We start from the raw sequence: 19,227 nt of genomic DNA on the forward strand, positions 1-19,227 counted from the left end.
ACAGCCCACCAAGCCAAGGTGCCCTGTCCCCAGGTAACCTCCAGGCAAGGGTAATTCACGGGTAAATCAATTTTCCCTCTGTTATACTTCTCAACTCTCCTAACCCCAAGCCCCTCTTCCTGAGGACCGCAAGTAAAGTTGCTTTTGCAAGAGAAAGATGGGTTAATACCCTGAGAGGTCTTTGTTGTTGTTTTCCCCACCCTGGGACATTTTAACCACACAGTGGCCCTTGAATGGCTTTGCAGCTCAAACTCACAAAATACCTAAGTGCTGGAGGAGAAAAAAACCCCAGAAAATAAAAAATACCTCATGGTCTTACTTGATAAAGTTTTTTTCAGACCGGTAGCACCCTTATAAGCCTGGCATAAGCAAATGAAAATCCCTGTCGAAATCTACCTTCTAGGTAGGTCTCCAAGAATTCCCTCAAATGATTTCTTGTTATTATAAAGGACTACATAGCAACTGGTGGAAGGGAGTTGAGAAAGAGCAGAAAGATACAGACCGAGTTCCAGACCAGGGTACAGCCATAAATCAATTTGAGCAAGGCAGTGCTATCTGCTTGTCTGGCCCGAAGGTTGGCAGAAGTATGCTGGGGAAACCCTGTCCATGTCCATCAGCCAGAACGGGCGAGCCTGGGCAGTGAGCGAGGACGTGCTAAGGAGAAATGGGGGGTGGGGGTAAGGGCAGAGCCAAAGCCAGGCTGAGGTGTGTTAATAAAACGCATGCTGTGATATTTTGTGCATGGGCCAATGAGGATAACAAAATTTTTAAGATTTTATTTATTTGACAGAGAGCACGAGTCGGGGTTGGAGCACAGGGAGAGGGAGAAAAAGGCTCCCCGCTGAGCAGGGAGCCCCATGCGATGCAGGGCTCCATCCCAGGACCCCGGGATTGTGACCTGAGCAAAAGGCAGACGCTTAACCAGCTGAACCACCCAGGCGCCCTGAGAGATAACAAACAAGGAAACATGATCACTTACCTTTATTACAGTGTTCATTAGGTTAAAATGATCAAAATCACAGTAACTATTCCTCCTCCTGCTACCCCCACCCCCACCCTGAGTAAACTCTGTGCTTGCCCTGTATAGGTGTTACTCTTTACTCTTAACGACCCTACCAGTAAATGCACTGTCCCTATTTTATGGCTACGGAAGCTGAGGATCAGAATGTGAAGTGACTTGAATAAGTCACACCGCTATTAAGTCAGGGAGCCAGGCTTTGAACCCAGGAGGTTTGCCTCTGGGAGCTACATGCATGGACCACTGCACCCCACTGAGCCCCAGTAATATGACTACACATATAGAATGCCCACAGTTTCTCTGAAGGCACATGCTGAGAAGAAGGGCTACTCCAAGTGCTGTCTGCAGACCAATGTCATCAGCAAACTGTGGCAGGTGAGTACAGAAATGAAGAACAAGCATTTCTAGGGGCGCCTGGGTGGCTCAGTCGGTTAAGCATCTGCCTTCGGCTCAGGTCATGATCTCAGGGTCCTGGGATGGAGCCCTGCTTTGGGCTCCCTGCTCAGCAGGGGGCCTGCTTCTCCCTCTCCCCCTGCTTGTGCAAAGGCACATGCTCTCCCTCTGTGTCCAATCGATCAATCCTTTTTAAAAAGGCATTTTCAGACACTTTTATGGAAATGTGACATTGTTGTGCCACCCCAGCCCATGATCATTTTTTCCAGGAATTAACTGTACTTTATAATGGGTGGGGGGTGGGAAACACTTGTCCTCCACCCAGATAATTTCAGAAGCACTATTTAAAGTTTACAAAAATTCATTTCACGATCTATTTGTCTTTAAAGTAATTATGTAGGGACCAAAATAACATGATCCACATGCAGCCCTCCGATGATTTGGGGTCCAGGCTTTTGCAGAGCAAATTGGATGGTCTACTCCTATAAGGGCCCTGGAATGCAGGCAGACCCAGTTGCCTTAAGTCCTCTCACTTGTGGGCAGCACTGACTTAAGGGTATGCTCAGGGTGGGTGATGGGTCCTTGACCACCTCAGAAGGGCCAATGACAAAAACCTGTGCTCTGGTGCAAGGAATCTGCTCTGGATTTAGACAGTACGTCCTCCCTACTGAGCTTCTCTTGCTGCTCCTCCCACTCTTACTTCCACTGTAGCATTTGGCACCCTGGATTTTAATGATCTCTACCTGGGTCTGTCTCCCTCGCCTACTGTGAATCCCAAGAGCGCAGAGATCTTGTTCCTCCCTTTTCAAGTTCCCAGCACAGACAGGAACCTATTTGATGCTCGGTGCATGTTTGTTGAACTAGTTGATGGATTCATGACTTTTCCCTTAGGTCCTTCTCCATCCGGGCATTGCGAATGTGAAAATTGTTGGGTAATTTTAGGGTTGCAATCAAATGACCTCAGTAGGGCCTGCAAATGTTCACTGCTTAAAGATTTAAGGGAAATATTGCACACAACTTATGCAAGATCCAGTTGTGGGTAAAAGAGAATCCTGTTTCACAAGGGATCACTAGGAAAATGATACCTCCTGTCACACTCCCAAAAGGAAGCCTGCCAAGCAGTGTTCCCACACTTGTGCTGTTCTGCTTGGCATTGAAGGGATCAAGGCTGTACTTTCTTTCCCCACTGCCTACTCTCCAGGTCTGCACATAGTCCGCAGGTTGGAGTACAAGGAGCCACTGTTCTACCGCATGTAGAAGACTAAGGAAGGTGATTTAAATTATCTTTCTTGTTAAAGGGACTTCTTCAGCAGAAAAGAAAAGGCCAAGACTAGAAGAAAATTATGCAAAAAAATATTTCAAATGTAAAAACAGAGTGAAGGTGGTAGATCAACCACTTATAAAGCTAGTATGACAGTTAAAAGACAAAGGTAGTAAAATAATATCTACAAAAATTAGTTAAGGGATACACAAAATAAAAAGATATAAAATGTGACAGCCTATGTATAAAATGTGGAGACGAGGAGTACAAATGTAGTATTTTAGAATGTGTTCAAGGTTAAGGGACCATCAACTTGGTACAGGCTGCTATACACTTAGGAAGTTATATGAAACTCAAGGTTACTACAACCAAAAACCTATGATACATATACGAAAAATAGAAAGAAATTCAAGCATAACACTAAAGAAAGTCCTCAAATCACAAGGGAAGGGACCAAAAGAAGAAGAAAGGAATGGAGAAGAACTACAAAAACAAACAGAAAACAATTTTTCAAATTCCAGTATGTACCTATCAATAATTACTCTGGAGCATTACATTTATTTACCTTTAATCAAGAAACACAGGGTGATGCAATGGATAACAAAACAAGACCCAACTACACGCTGCCTCCAAAGAACTCACTTCAGAGGTAAAGACACAGGCTGAAAATGAAGGAATGGAAAAAGATATTCCATGCAAATGAAAGCAAAACAAAAGATGGGGCAGCAACACTTATAACAACAAAATAGACTTTAAAACACTGTAACAAGAGACAGAGAAAGCCATTACATAATAATAAAGGTATTGATTCAAAAGAGGTTATCACAATTGTAAATATGCATCCAACATAGGAGCACCTAAATATATAAGGCAAGCATTAACAGACATAAAGGGAGAAATTAACAGTAATACAATAGTAGGGGACTTTAACACCCTACTTATATCAATGGATAGATCATCCAAAAGAAAACAAGGAAACAGTAGCTTTGACTGACAAATTACAATAGACAGGATTAACAGATATACACACACAAAATATCCCATCCCAAAACAAGAGACTATACATTCAAGTGCACATGAAACATTCTCCAGAATAGATCACATGTTAGGCCACAAAACAAGTCTCAATAAATTTAAGAAGCCTGAAATTTAAAAAAAAATGACTGAAATCAAACATCTTTTTTTGACTACAACAGTGAAACGAAATCAATTACAAAACAAACACACAAACAAAAACTGGAAAAACACAAACGTGTGGAGGCCAAAAAAACCATGCTACTAAACAACCAGCAGGTCAGCAAAGAAGTCATAGAGGAAAGGAAAAAATACATGAAGATGAAAGAAAATAGAGACAATGGCTCAAAACCTCCTGGATGCAGCAAAGGCAATTCTGAGAGGGAAGTTTATAGTGATACAGACCCAGCTCAAGAAAGAAGAAAAATCTCAATCTAACTTTATACCTAAAGGAGCTAGAAAAAAAACAAAGATCAGAGTGGAAATAAATGAAATAGAGACATAAAATTGTTAAAACTTTAGCCAGATGCATCAAGACAAAGAATCAAATTCAGAAATGCAAGAGTGGGAAGCCTTGGTGGCTCAGCCAGTTAAGTGTCTGCCTTTGGTTCAGGTCTTGATCCCAGGGTCCTGGGATTGAGTCCCGCAACAAGCTCCTTGCTCAGTAGGGAGTGTGCTTCTCCCTCTCCCACTCCCCCTGCTTGTGTTCCCTCTCTCGCTATGTCTCTCTCTGTCAAATAAATAAATAAAATCTTAAAAAAAAAGAAATGCAAAAGAAATTACAACCGACACTATAAAAATGCAAAGGATTAAAAAAGACTACATAAATTATGCAAAAAAAATTGGACAAACTAGAAGAAATGGGTAAATTTCTAGAAACCTACCATCTCCCAAAACTGAATCGGGAAGAATCTGAACAAACCAATTACCAGCAATGAAATTGCATCAGTAATGAAAAAACTCCCAATAAACAAAAGTCCAGGACCGGATGGCTTCACAGGTGAATTCTACCAAACATTTAAAGAAGAGTTAATACCTACCCTTCTCAAATCATTCCAAGAGAAAGGAAAACTTCCAAATTCATTCTATGTTGCCAGTATTACCCTGATATGAAAAACAAAGACACTAACTAAACAAGAAAATTACAGACCAATATCCCTGATGAACACAAGTCCTCAACATAATATTTCCAAACCAAATTTAACAATACATTAAAAGGATCATTCTCCATGATCAAGTGGGATTTGTTCCAGAGATGCAAGGATGGTTCAGTATCTGCAAATCAATCAACATAACACATATTATAAAGTGAAAGATAAAAATCATATGATCACCTCAACAGATGCAGAAAAAGCATGTGACAAATTCAACATTCAGAAAAACTCAACAAAGTGGGTACAGAGGGAACATAACATAATAAATGCTTTATAAATGACAAACCCAGAGTTAACTTCATCCTTAGAGGTGAAAAGCTGTAAGTTTTTCCTCTTAAGATCGGGAAGAAGACAAGAATGTCCACTCTCACCACTTTTATTCAATATAGTACTGGAAGTCCCAGCCACGGCAATCAGATAAGAAAAAGAAATAAGAGGTGTCCAAATTGGTAAGGAAGGAGAACGCTCACTATAAGATGAGTGATACTCATGACAGACGACAAGATACATGGCAGATGACAAGATACTCCATATAGAAAATTCTAAAGACTCCACCAAAAAACTATTAGAATAAGTGAATTCAGTAAAGTTGCAGAATACAAAATCAACATACAGAAATCCATTGCATTTCTATACACTATTAACAAACCGGCAGAAAGAGAAATTAAGAGAACAATCATATTTACCACGGTATCAAAAAGAATAAAACACCTAGGAATAAATTTTACCAAGGCAGTGGAAGGACTGTACTCTGAAAACTCTAAGACACTGATGAAAGACATTGAAGGTGACACAAATGTAGACATACTGTGTGCACTTAAGATAAAGCTTTTAGTGAAACCAAGATTTTCCATACCCCGATTAGTATTCTCTCCACATACAGAATATGAGCAAGCATCAAAATTGATGCCTATAAACAAAGTGATGCCTATAAAGCTGAAAGACACATCTGTATAGAATTTCAGTAGCCAACAACAGCAAAACAAATGAATCCAGGATCTCAATTACAGGGAGGACTTCACAAATCCAAGTGCGGTGTGCCTGGGTGGCTAAGTCGGTTAAGCGTCTGCCTTCGGCTCAGGTCATGATCCCACGGTCCTGGGATCAAGCTCCCTGCTCAGTGGGGAGCCTGCTTCTCCCTCTCCTCCCTGCTCATGTTCTCTGTCACTATGTTGCTATCTCGGCCTCTCTCAAATAAATAAAATCTTTAAAAACAAAACAAAACAAATGCAGAAGCCATTTCCAAACTCACCTTTTAAAGATTTCAAGTGTTGGACAGCCATTCTTAACACTGTAAGTTTATCCAGTTTACGTGCCATGGGATTGCACTGAGGGATCATTGCAGATAGTTCTTCAATCAGGTTATTCATTTTATCTCTCCTCCGCTTTTCGGTTTGGCTATGAGCTTCTCTAAGAAGGAAACGAACCTCCTTTATTTTTAACATCGAGCAGACTCAGAGTTACCCGGGAGGCACTGGCTGGGGCCTGAGGAGGCCGGCAAAAGCACACCCACGTCCCTCCCAACTCTGGCCCTGCACTCGTGGTTCAGGGAAGAGGAGGGAGCTGCTGAGCGCAGGAATGGGGCTCGTCTCTCATCCCACCAACTACCCCTGCTCCTTCCTCCCTATCTTATTTCCAGAAACCTTCAAGAACTAAGATGTGTCTGAGAGCCACATGGGTAGCTTTAGAACCTCCCTCAGTCTTAGAAGGCTACCCAACTCTTCCTCTTATTACAGATCACTGTTCTCCGGTATTCACCTCAGCATCTTAACTTCATTCTCTTCCACAGCAGCTTCCCATGGGGCTGCACCTGTGTGCAAATCTCGCCCTCTGGGGAAAAAAACCCCCGCCTTTCCCCAGTCCTAGGGGTTTTTACCTTGCTACTGTCTTCTGTTCTCAGCCAGCTTCCTGGAAGATCACCATCACCACTCTTCTCACTTCTCAAGCAGGCACCTTTCCATCTATTAAAACCAACCTGCCACAAACCCTGCCCCACTGACACTCTTTTTAGCAGAGGTCATCCTTATTTTATGCAACTCCTTGCCGATCCCTGCCTTGAATTTTGATGGACATTCCTCATTCTTCCGATGGCTCCTGTGACCATCTCCTGTTCCTCTGTCCTCCCTGCTCTGCTCAGTCCCCTTAGTCTCTTTATCAGCTCTTCCTCTTTCCTTAAATAGCAGTGTCCCCAAGATTCCCCACTTGGCTCTACTCTTTCCTCACCCTATAGCTTCACCCTGAGATAGCACTATCTCTCAAAGGCTTTACAGCTGTTCATAAGCTACTTACTATTAAATCTCTATCTCGTTCATACTTCACCCCATTCCTGACCTTCAGAACTTGAACTACACACCTAAATGATTCACAAGTACTTTAAACCTCAAGTAAGCCCACACTGAAGACGTTCCTTGCAATTTACCTCATTTTATTCCTCCTTCCTCCATTACCCCTGATTTACTCCTGTAGAGTTTATCTTGCTGATATCACTAGGCTCATTCTAGACCCTTCCTTCTTCACCCTGAAGAGCTGAATAATCACAAACTCCTATAGGTTCTAGTTCTTCAGTGGTTCTTATATAGGTCTTGTCTTCCTCCCCATCCACTCCGTCCCCACCTTGATTCCTTAGGTGACAGCTCATTGCACTACCCCCAAAAGCCTTTTAACTTGCTATACTTCCCGCATCTTCCTCTTCCAGTCTATACAAACCCCGACTTCCAGAATTATCACTCTAAAAAAAACGAAGTCGTCTAATTCCATTGCATCAAACTGCTAACATGTATTTTCACTGCCTAAGAGGAAGGGCCAAACTCCCACGTGACACCCCAAGGTTCTCCGTGACCTGGTTTGTGCCCTCATTTCCAGTTTCCTCTCTCCGTGCATTCCCTACAGCTCCACATGTTACTCCGCAGCAATGCCAAACGACTTGCTGGTCCTCACACATGCCAAGTCACCTCACATCTCCTCTGACTTGCTCTTTGCTAAGCTTAGAATGTCCTTCCCTTCTATATTGGAAAAACCCTCTTCCTTCTTCAACACCCAGCTCAGTTATTCTTCCTGGAAACCATCTGTGACTACTACCTGAGGAAGCCCCTTCCTCTCTCAGTTGTCTCAGTATCTTTTACACCGTGACCATGTCACCAGACCTAAGTCACCATCTGTTGAAAATTCAGTATTATTTAAAACGTCACAAGGAAAGAAAAACATTGCCAATTAACAGGAAGAGGGCATTGATAAGACCTTTTTCATAGATGGTAAAATGTAGGGGGAAAATGTCTATCTTTTATTTGTACCTTACATTTGAGTTAGGCTCTTCTACTCTTCACACTTAACTGTAAACATCTGTCTGTTTCTCCTACAACACTCAGATCATGGCACCTCCAGAATTTCCACATAAGAAGAGTTTAAAAAGGACAGTCTGATGGGAAAGAAGGACACTTGCTCTGACCTGTCTTTATGGCAACTTTAAATCAGATGAAAGAAAATGTAATTTTTCCACATAAAAGAGTGGGGGAGGGGAGAACACTAATGAAAACCAATGGAGATAATATTCCCCGTCCCCCGCCTCCCCACAACCATTCACCCTTGGGTCACGTCACTCCTGGAACAAAATATGTACTTTTGAGTGAACTGGATGGAATTCAAATTATATGTACATTCACATAAAATTTAGTTATATACTTATGCTTTGGTCCATTCAAGAGTAATTTTTAGATTAAAATTTTATGATTAGAAGAATGTTATAGTTATCCTCTTGCTAGAGTTATCACCTCTCATTTCCACCAGTATTACCCACTAGCAACAGACACGAGCAATGGGCAGAGATGCCTGTTTCCAGGAATGCATAGCAGATGGGGTGTTCTGTCTCAGAGGCAGGGTGTTAGAGACGAGTGAGAACGGGTGGGAGCAAGGCCCTGTGGAGAACAATGAATGATGATGGTAGGAGCTAGGAAACCCAGAGGAAGGCAAAATAGCTAGTTTTTGAATAAGGCACTTTACTTGAAGGAGATGCACCTGAAAAGAATACCGGAGGACTGTATTCGAGAAAGCCTTATTTACCAGAGGCTGGTTCTCTGCTTGATAATTTAGCAGCAGGGGCTGGCTCTTAATTCTGTGTACTGTTACTGCCACTTTGACCCCTGTCAGTGTTTTGTAAATCATATCAAAAACCAGAATAAATGAAGGAAAAGCAAAACTGAGATCTGGCCATGTTGCCAGTTGTAGAAAAATTTTTGTTGACGTTGAGAATATGTTGAAACAATTGCCAAAGAATTTATGAGGATGAATTCCTAACAATCAGATGCTCCTCAGAAGTAATTTTTATTTGTTTATGGCATGAATCAGCTTTGCTCTAGGGCTTAAAGGAAATACTTTAATAAACAGTCCCTCTAAGAAAAATTTAAAGGCACATTAAGACAAAATGTTATTCAAGTTGAAAGAAAAGGTAACAGGTACCAAATGAGAAAAACCTAATATTCATGAATCAATTCTATCTTGACGTCACCTTTTACTTTGGTGCAACCTTTTCCACCCACCATCTATCAATCTCAGTGGTTCAATGTACCTGAAGGACTTCACTTTTCCTTGTTGTTCACCATCTTCCATTCTACAAAAAAGCAGAATAAAATGTCAAACTACAGGAAACAGCTTTTACGTAATTCTTGAAAGAAAATAAATGTGAGATTAAGTACCATCCTCTTAATTTCTATTAAGTCATTCGTTAGAAATGCTACCCTGAGCTCCTAATGACCGGAAGTGATTATTATTGTCAACACAAGTGGCAGTTCTCCTCCTAAGGCTGACAGGCACATCATCCCCAACAGGGCAACAAAAACTGTTAACTGACAATGAACAAAAATTATCTCATGCGAATCCTGAGAAATATAATTTTCATATGAATAATATTAAATGTGTGTGTCTATATATGCACATATACACACACGTGTGTGTATATGTGTATTTAAGAAATGTAGTTACCACCAGACCACTACTAGAATGAAATATACTGATGGTGACAGAATACATTCCACATTAAAAATTATGCAGGCTGAGTAGTTTTTAAAAATACATATTTTTAAAAATATATTTCCAAATGTATCAAAACAAACAAACAAAAATAGACTCTTAAATACAGAGACCAAGCTGGTGGTTGCCAGAGGGGAGGTAGATGAGGGGATGGGCAAAATAGGTGAAGGGAATTAGGAGGTACAAAATTCCAGTTATAAATAAGTCACAGGGATGAAAAGTACAGCATAGGGAATATAGTCAATAATATTATAACATCATATGGTGACAGATGGTAAGTACATTTATCATAGTGAGCACTGAGTCCTGTGTGGAATTGTTAAATCACTATGTCATACACACAAATCTAATATAACACTGTCAACTACAAGAAAAAAAAACTCAAAAGAAATGGTGAAATTCAAACCTACTGTACTTATGAAATCCAAAAATACTATTGTTTAATGGTCCCTGGTAGAACAGAAAAAAAGGCACAATCATGTATTAGCCAAACAATTCATTTCTTGTTTGCAGCACAAACCTAGGTAATTGCAAATACTATCAAAACATTCTCCAGATTTGCTCCTTTTCATGCCTTCCTCTTTTTAAAATCTTCTTCTTTTGGTTTCTGAGATACTACTCCTGCTTCAGAACCATGTCTTCTCACATTTGGGGTAGGATTTCCCTCCTCCCTTTACAGGGTTTAGGCCCAAGTGCCCCCAGAGTATATCCTCAGCCCCCAAGTCTTCCCACTCCATACACTTCCCCCAGTGACTGAATTCATGCCAATCACTGCAATGGCTTTCTGAACATTAATGATGTGTGAATGTCTATCTCCAGACCAGGCATCACCCCTAAGTTCCAGACTCTCATATCCAACTGCCCAGTTGAAGATCCCAGAATTACCATGTTGTTACTGCATCAAAAACTGAATTCACCATCTATCCCGTGATCTCAGCATATAATATTATCCTCCACATAGGTAACCAAGTCAGAAAATTTGAACACTTCTTGTATGCCTGCTCTCTTTAACCAAAAATCATGAATTCTCTTTTAAGTGTGTCATAACATGTCCTTCCCTTCCCATGCACTGCTGTCCAGGACCACCTTCTTAGACCAATGGTCAGTAAACAATCCCTAGCAAGAACTTCTCAGCTATTTTCTCTGCCTCTTGGGTTTTCCGCCTCCAGCCCATCCTCCTTGCTGTTTCCCAAGTGATTCTTTGAAAATGTAAGTCTGTACCCCTTCACACCTGATAGGATAGCCAAATTCTTTTAAAAAATGGACAATAACAAATGTCAGCAAGGATATGGAGAAACTGGATCCCTCGCACATTGCTGGTGGGAATGTAAAATGGTACAGCCACTGTCGAAAACAGTTTCTGTGGTTCCGTAAAAACTAAACATAGGATTACCATATGACCCAGCAATTCTCCCAGGTATATACCAAAAAGAATTTAAAGCAAGGACTCAGACAGATACTTGTACATCAATGTTCATAATAGCATTATTCACAGTAGCCAAAAGATAAGAACAACCTAAATGCCCACCAACAGATGAATGGGGAGACAAAATGTGATATATGGCAACCCCTGTGCAGAGTACCCCAGGACCCCTCCTTGGCCAGGCATGTACCCTGCCTCAGCTCCAGCCGACACCCCTCTAAGGCATTCTCTCTACAGAGAGTCCTAGAACATACCTGTTTGCACCCACTTCAGCTATCCTACCAGGGCACCCCCTGTACAAAGAACTCAAGGGTCTCCTGGTCCACACACTGCTTCAGCTCCAGCCACCCCACCAGATCACCCCCTGAAAACAATGCCCCCAGAAATCCCAGCTTACCTTCACTTCAGACATCCTGCCAGAGTGTCCTCAGCATATAGAACCTGAAACACTCTGACCTGCAACAGCTTTAGCTTTAGCTGTTGGGACACAGTGCCCACTGCATGGAGAGCCCTGGGATCTCCTGGGATACACCCACTTCAGCTTCACCTGTCCTGCTTGGGTGCCCTCTGTGTGGAGAGCTCCAGGATACTCCGAATAATACCCATGTCAGCTTCTGCTATACTGTCAAGGTTCCCTCTGGATGTAGAGCCTTGGGACACCCGGCATGCACCCACTCTAGCTTTAGCTATCCTGCCAGGGCACCTGCTGCAGGGAGAGCCCAGGGACCACACTGACCTGTACCCACTTCAGCTATCCTGCCAGGGTGCCCACTGTGTGGAGTCCTGGGACACCCAGCCCATGCCAGCCACATCTCCAGCCAGTGAAAATCACCAAACACACAAGGTCTACATAGGGGATGACCATACACAAGACCTTTCCTTCAAATTTAGAAGTAGTTATTCTGCTTAATTCATAGAAACAGACACAGGAAGTCAGGCAAAATGGGGAGACAGAGAAATATGCTCCGAAAGAAAGAACAATACAAAACCTCAGAAAAAGGAGCTAAATGAAATGGAGATAAACAATATGCCTGATAAAGAATTTAAAGTAATGATCATAAAGATGCTCACTGGGCTGGAGAGAAGAGTGAATGAACTCAGTGAGACCTCCAATAAAGAGATAAAAAAAATAATAAAAGAACCAATCAGCATTGAAGAATACAGTAACTGAAATAAATGCATCAGAGAGAATCAACAGATTAGAGGATGCAGAATATATCAGCGATCTGGAAGACAGGCTAGTGAAAAGCACACAAGCTGAATGACGAAACAAAAAAATAATAATTAACAAATGAAGGTTGATTAAGGGATCTCTTAGACAGCATCAAGTGAAAAAACATTCTCATTATAGGGGACCTAGAAGAAGCAGCAAGAGAGAAAGGGAAAAAACTTATTTGAAGAAGTAATAGCTGAAAAATTCCCTAACATAGGGAAGGAAATAGATATATAGGTTCAAGAAGCACAGAGTTCTAAGCAAGATGAACCCAAGGAGATCCAAACCAAGACACATAAAATGTCAAAGGTTAAAGATAAAGAGAGATTTTGGGGGCACCTGGCTGGCTCAGTCAGTACAGCATACTACTCTTGATCTCAGGGTCATGAGTTCAAGCCCCACATTGGGCACAGAGCCTACTTTAAAAATAAATATATAAAGAGAGAATTTTAAAGGCAGCAAAAGAGAAGCAAAAAGTTACCTACAAGAAAAACCCTACATATAATGTATTATTTGTTTCAGAGGTACAGATCTGTTATTCAACAGTCTTACATAATTCACAGCACTCAAAATTAGCCTTCTGAATAAAATTTTATCTGGGGAAAAAAAAAAAAAGAAAAACCCTACAAGGCTATCAGTTGAGTTTTCAGCAGAAACTTTGCAGGCCAAAAGAAAATGGCATGATATATTCAAAGTACTGATGGAAAAAACCTACAACCAAGAATACTCTACCTAGCAAGGGTATCATTCAGAACTGGAGTTCCCCCCAAAATGATTTTATTACCACTAAACTAGCCTTACAAGAAATGTTAAAGGAACTTAAGTGGAAAAGAAATGGCCATAATTAGATGTTAGAAAATGGTGAACAAAGATATAAAATATGACAGCATATACGTAAAACATGAAGGAAAGGGCGAAATAAGGTTTTTTTTAAAGAACGTGTTTGAACTTAGATGACCATCAACTAAAAAGAGTTCTATATACTTAGGATGTTATATATGAACCTCATAGTACCACAAACCCAAAACCTATAATAGACACAAAAAAAGGAAAAAGAAAGCCAAAGATGATACTACAGAAACACATCAATCACAAAGAAAGAGAGCAAGAGAAGAACTACCAAAACAGCCAGGAAAAAAAAAAAAAGAAATGGCAATAAGTACATACCTACAAATAATTGCTTTCAATGTAAATGCCCTAAATGCTATAATCAAAAGACATGGGGTGGCTGAATGGATAAAAAACAAATGCTGCCTACAAAAGACCTAAAAACATATATAGACTGAAAGCAAAAGTATAGAAAAAATATTCATGCAAATGGAAGTGGGGTAAAAAAAATCCGGGTTAGCAATACTTATATCAGACAAAACGGACTTTAAAACAAAGACTGTAGCAAGAGTCAAAGAAGGCCATTACATAATGATAAAGGGATCAATCCAAGAAGAGGATAGAACAATTGTAAATATTCATGTATCTAACATAGGAGCACCTAAATACATAAAGCAAACATTAACGAACACAGAGAAACTGACAGTAATACAATAATGACAGAGGACTTTAACATCCCACTTACGTCAATGGGTATTTCATCCAGGCAGAAAATCAATAAGGAAATAGTGGCTTTGAACAACACATTAGACCAGATGGATTTAACACACATATATAGAACATTCCATCTAAAAATAACAGAGTACACATTCTTTGTAAGTGCACATGAAACATTATGCAGAATAGATCACATGTTAGGCCACAAAACAAGTCTCAATAAATTTAAGAAGACTGAAATCCATACCATGCATCTTTTCCAACCACAATTGTATGAAACTAGAAATCAATCACAAAAAAACCTAAAAAACCCACAAACAAATGGAGGCTAAACAACAATGGGTCAACAAAGAAATCAAGGAGAAAATAAAAAAATTCATATAGAAAAATGAAAATACAATAGTCCAAAATCTTTGGAACGTGGCAAAAGCAGTTCTAGGAAGAAAATATATAGCAATACAGGCCTACCTCAAAACAAACAAACCAAGAAAAAAGCTCAATCTAACCATACACCTAAAAGAACTAGAAAAAGAGAAACAAAGCCCAAGATGAGTAGAAGGAAATAATAAAGATCAGAGCGAAATAAATGATGTAGAGACAAGAAAAAAAATCAATAAAACCAAGAGCTGGTTCTTTGAAAAGATAAACAAAATTGATAAACCCTTAGCCAGACTCATCAAGAAAAAAAGAGAAAGGATCCAAATAAATAAAATTAGAAACAAAAGAGGAAAAGTAAGACCACCACAGAAATATGGAAGGATTATAAGAAAATACTACACAAGTATATGGCAAAAATTGGACAAGCTAGAAAAAATGGATAAATTCCTAGAAACATGCAATCTTCTAAAGCTGAATCAGGAAGAAATAGAACATCTGAACAGACCAATTACTAGTAATGAAATTGAATCTGTAACTAAAAAAAAAAAATAACCAGGGGCACCTGGATGGCTCAGTCAGTTGAACATCTGACCCTTGATTTCAGCTCAGGTCATGATCTCAGGGTTGTGAGACTGAGCCCATGTCGGCTCCTCGTTGAGCATGGAGCCTTCTTAGGATTCTCTCTCTCCCTCTCCCTCTCTGCTCCCCCAACCCACTCACACTCTCTCTCTTTAAAAGAAAAATAATAAAAATAAAATAAAAGTGCAGGACCTGATGGATTCACAGGCGAATTCTAAACATTTAAAGAAGAGTTAATACCTATTCTCCTCAATCTATTCAAAAAAATAGAAGTAAAGCTTCCAAATACATTCTACGAGGCCAGCATTACCCTGATACCAAAACCAGACAAAGACACTACAGAAAAACCAACCAAACAAAAAAACTAAACAACTATAAGCCAATATCTCTGATGAGCATAGATGCAAAAATCCTCAACAAAATATTAGAAAACTACATTCAACAATAAAAAGATCATTCACTATAATCAAACAGGGTTTATTCCGGGGATGCAAGGATGGGTCAATATTTGCAAATCAATCAACATGATACACCATATCAACAAAATGAAGAATAAAAATCATGTGATCTTCTCAGGATGATTGGGTGGCTCAGTCAGTTAAGCGTCCAACTCTTGGTTTCAGCTCAGGTCATGATCTCAGGGTCCTGGGATCAAGCCCCACGTAGGACTCCCTGCTCAATGGGGACTCTACTTGTCTCCCTCTCACTCTGCCCCTCCTCCTGCTTGTGCTCTCAATCTCTAAAATAAATAAATAAATCTTTTTAAAAAAATCATGATCTTCTCAATATATACAGAAAAAGCATTTGACAAAATTCAACATCCATTCATGATAAAAACTCTCAACAAAGTGGGTTTAGAGGGAACATACCTCAACATAATATAGGCCATATACGAAAAAAGCCACAGTCAACATCATACTCAGTGGTGAAGGTCTCAGAGATTTTCCTCTAAGATCAGGGACAACACAAGAATGTCCACTCACCACTTTTATTCAATATGGTATTGGAAGTCCTAGTCACAGCAATCAGACTAGAAAAAGAAATAAGAGGCAATCCTACTGGTAAGGAAGAAGTGAAACTGTCACTATTTGTGGATGACATGATTCTACATATAGAAAACTCTAAAGACTCCATCAAAAAACTATTAAAACCAATAAATTCAGTAAAGTTGCAGGATATAAAATTAAAATACCAAAATCCACTGCATTTTTATACACTAATAACAAACTAGCAGAAAGAGATTTTCAGTGAACAATCCCATTTACAACTGCACCAAAAAGCCTAAAATACCTAGGAATAAACTTAACCAAGGAGGTAAGAGACCTATGCTCTGAAAACTGTGAGACACTGATGACAGAAACTAAAGATGACACAAATAAATGGAAAGATATTCCATGTTCATGGAATTAAAGAATATTGTTATATGCAACTAATGAATCATTGAACACTACATCAAAAACTAATGATGTACTATATGTTGGCTAATTGAATTTAAATAAAAAAATGTCCATTCTACCCAAGGCAATGTCAAGATTCAATGCAATCCCTATCAAAATACCAAGAGCATTTTTCAGAACTAAAATGAAAAATCCTACAATTGGTATGGAACTACAAAAGATTCCAAATAGCCAAAGCAATCTTGAAAAAGAACAAAACTGAAGGTATCACAGGTCCAGATTTCAAGATACACTACAAAGCTATAGTATTTAAAACAGTATGGTACTGGCACAAAAACAGACACATAGATCAATGGGACAGAATAGAGAGCCCAGAAATAAATCCAGATGTGTATTGTCAATTGATCTACAACAGAGGAGGCAAGAATATGCAATGGGCAAAAGAAAGTCTTTTCAACAAATGTGTTGGGAAAACTGGAACACTTCCTAACACCGTTCACAAAAAAAAAACCCTCAAAATTGATGAAAGACCTATAGGTGAGAACTGAAACCATAAAAATTCTAGAAGAGAATACAGGCAGTAATTTCTCTGACATTGGCTGTCACAGTATTTTTCTAGATATATCTCCTAAGACAAGGGAAACAAAAGCAAAGATAAACTATTGGACCTACACCAAAATAAAAAGCCGTTGTGCAACTTTTATATAACAAGGCAACCTACTAAATGGGAGAAGATATTTGCAAATTCCATACCTAATAAGGGGTCAATATCCAAAATTAAAAAGAACTTATACAACTCAATACCCAAAAAGCAAACAATCTGATTTAAAAATGGGCGGAGGGGGCGCCTGGGTGGCTCAGTCGTTAAGTGTCTGCCTTCGGCTCAGGTCATGATCCCAGGGTCCTGGGATCGAGCCCCACGTCGGGCTCCCTGCTCACCGGGAAGCCCGTTTCTCCCTCTCCCACTCCCCCTGCTTGTGTTCCCTCTCTTGCTGTGTCTCTCTCTGTCAAATAAATAAATAAAATCTTTAAAAAAATAAAAATAAAAAATAAATAAAAATGGGCGGAGGTCCTGAATAGACATTTTTCCAAAGACATGCAGATGGTCAACAGACACAAGATGCTAATCACTAATCATCAGGGAAATGCAAGTCAAAACCATGAGATAATACTTTTCAGCTGTCAGAATAACTAAAAACAAAAAGATGAGAAATAACAAGTGTTGGAGAGGATATACAGAAAATGGAACCCTCGTGAACTTTGGTGAGAACGTAAATTAGTACAGCCACTGTGGAAAGCAGTATGGAGGGGTTCTAAAAAAAAAAAATTAAAAACAGAAATACCATATGATCCAAGAACTCCACTACTGGGTATTTACCCGATAAAACCAAAACACTAATTTAAAAAGATGTATGCAACCCTATGTTTATTGCAACATTATTTATAATAGCCAAGATATGGAAGCAAGCTAAGTGTCCATCAATAGACAAACGGATAAAGTAGTAGTGTACACACACACACACAAAAAAAAAATATTACATGGCCATATAAAAGATGAGATCTTGCCATTTGCATCAACATAGATGGACCTAGAGGGTATTAAGCTAAGTGAAATAGACTGAGAAAGACAAATACCATATGATTTCACTCATGTGGCATCTAAAAAAACAAATGAATAAACTAGAAGCAGCATCAGACATATAAATACAGAGAATTAATGGTTGCCAGAGGAAAGGAGGGTGGGGGATGGGCAAAATGGGTGAAGGGGTGTGGGAAATACGGGCTTCCACTTATAGAATGAATAAGTCATGGGAATAAAAGGCACAGCATAGGGAATATTGTCAATGATATTGTAATAGCAGTGTACAGTGACAGATTATAGCTTATGTGGTAAGCATAGCATAATGTATAAAAAAAGTTGATTAGGTTGTACACCTGATATTAATGTAACATTGTTACAAAAATGTTGTGTGTGTATATAGACACACACAATGGGATATTAGCCATAAAAAGAATGAATTTCTGAAATATGCTATAGCATACAGGAAATTTGAAAATACAATGCTAAGTGAAATAAGACAGACACAAAAGGACAAACATTGCATGACTCTACTTATATAAAATATCTAGAACAGGCAAAATCATAGAGCTAGAAAGTAGGTTAGAGGTTACCAGGGACTGAAGGAAACGAGGTGTAGAGTATGTATTATTATTTAATGAATACAGAGTTTCTAGTTGGGGTAATAAAGTTTTGGAAATAGGCAGCAGTAATGGTTGTACAACACTGTGACTAATGCCACTGAACTGTACATTAAAAATGGTTGAAATGGCAATTTTTATGTTATATGTATTTTACCAAATAAAAAAAGTCCGAAGGCCCACAATTTTTGTTTAAATGTAATTTGACAAGTCCTCTCATGCTTAAAATCCTTCTGTTTTCCTGACTGCATGCAAGATAATTTCTATATTCTTTAGTTCAACAGATCTCTTTAACCCAGTCCATGTTCATTTCACCCACCTCTGCTCTATTGTGCCAACCACTTGTTTCCTGAATAGCAGAGTGCTATTTCATATTTCATGCCCGATGCCTCTGCACAGTTCTTCCTTCTACCTAAAATACCTCTTCTACCCCTGCTCTGAATGACTCACTTCCATTCTTCATTTAAAACTTACCTTAAGTCAACCTCTGCAGGAAGCAGAGGTTGTGTGTGTATATAGACACACACAATGGGATACCCTCCCAATCCCAGTCTTATTTAAATGCCCAACTGTCTTGGTTGCCATGGTATCCAGGGTGTGTATTATGGCAGTTATCATAATGTGTAATAAT

The 19,227-nt window shown here is 39.5% G+C and overlaps 1 protein-coding gene across 4 annotated transcripts in view; it reads right to left on the minus strand.

Annotated features, from left to right (window-relative positions):
* The window catches only part of ARNTL2 (aryl hydrocarbon receptor nuclear translocator like 2), an 84,912-nt gene that overhangs the window by 26,954 nt on the left and 38,731 nt on the right, over nt 1–19,227 (minus strand). For all 4 annotated transcript variants that reach the window (XM_035729207.1, XM_035729206.1, XM_035729208.1 and 1 more), the window contains 2 exons: nt 9,402–9,443; nt 6,093–6,250 (listed from right to left, as the gene is read on the minus strand). In XM_035729207.1, coding sequence (XP_035585100.1) covers nt 6,093–6,250; nt 9,402–9,443 — 200 coding nt within the window. The remainder of the gene's footprint in view (nt 1–6,092; nt 6,251–9,401; nt 9,444–19,227) is intronic.

The sequence above is a fragment of the Zalophus californianus genome, chromosome 9, assembly GCF_009762305.2.
Source record: "Zalophus californianus isolate mZalCal1 chromosome 9, mZalCal1.pri.v2, whole genome shotgun sequence".
NCBI lineage: Eukaryota > Metazoa > Chordata > Mammalia > Carnivora > Otariidae > Zalophus > Zalophus californianus.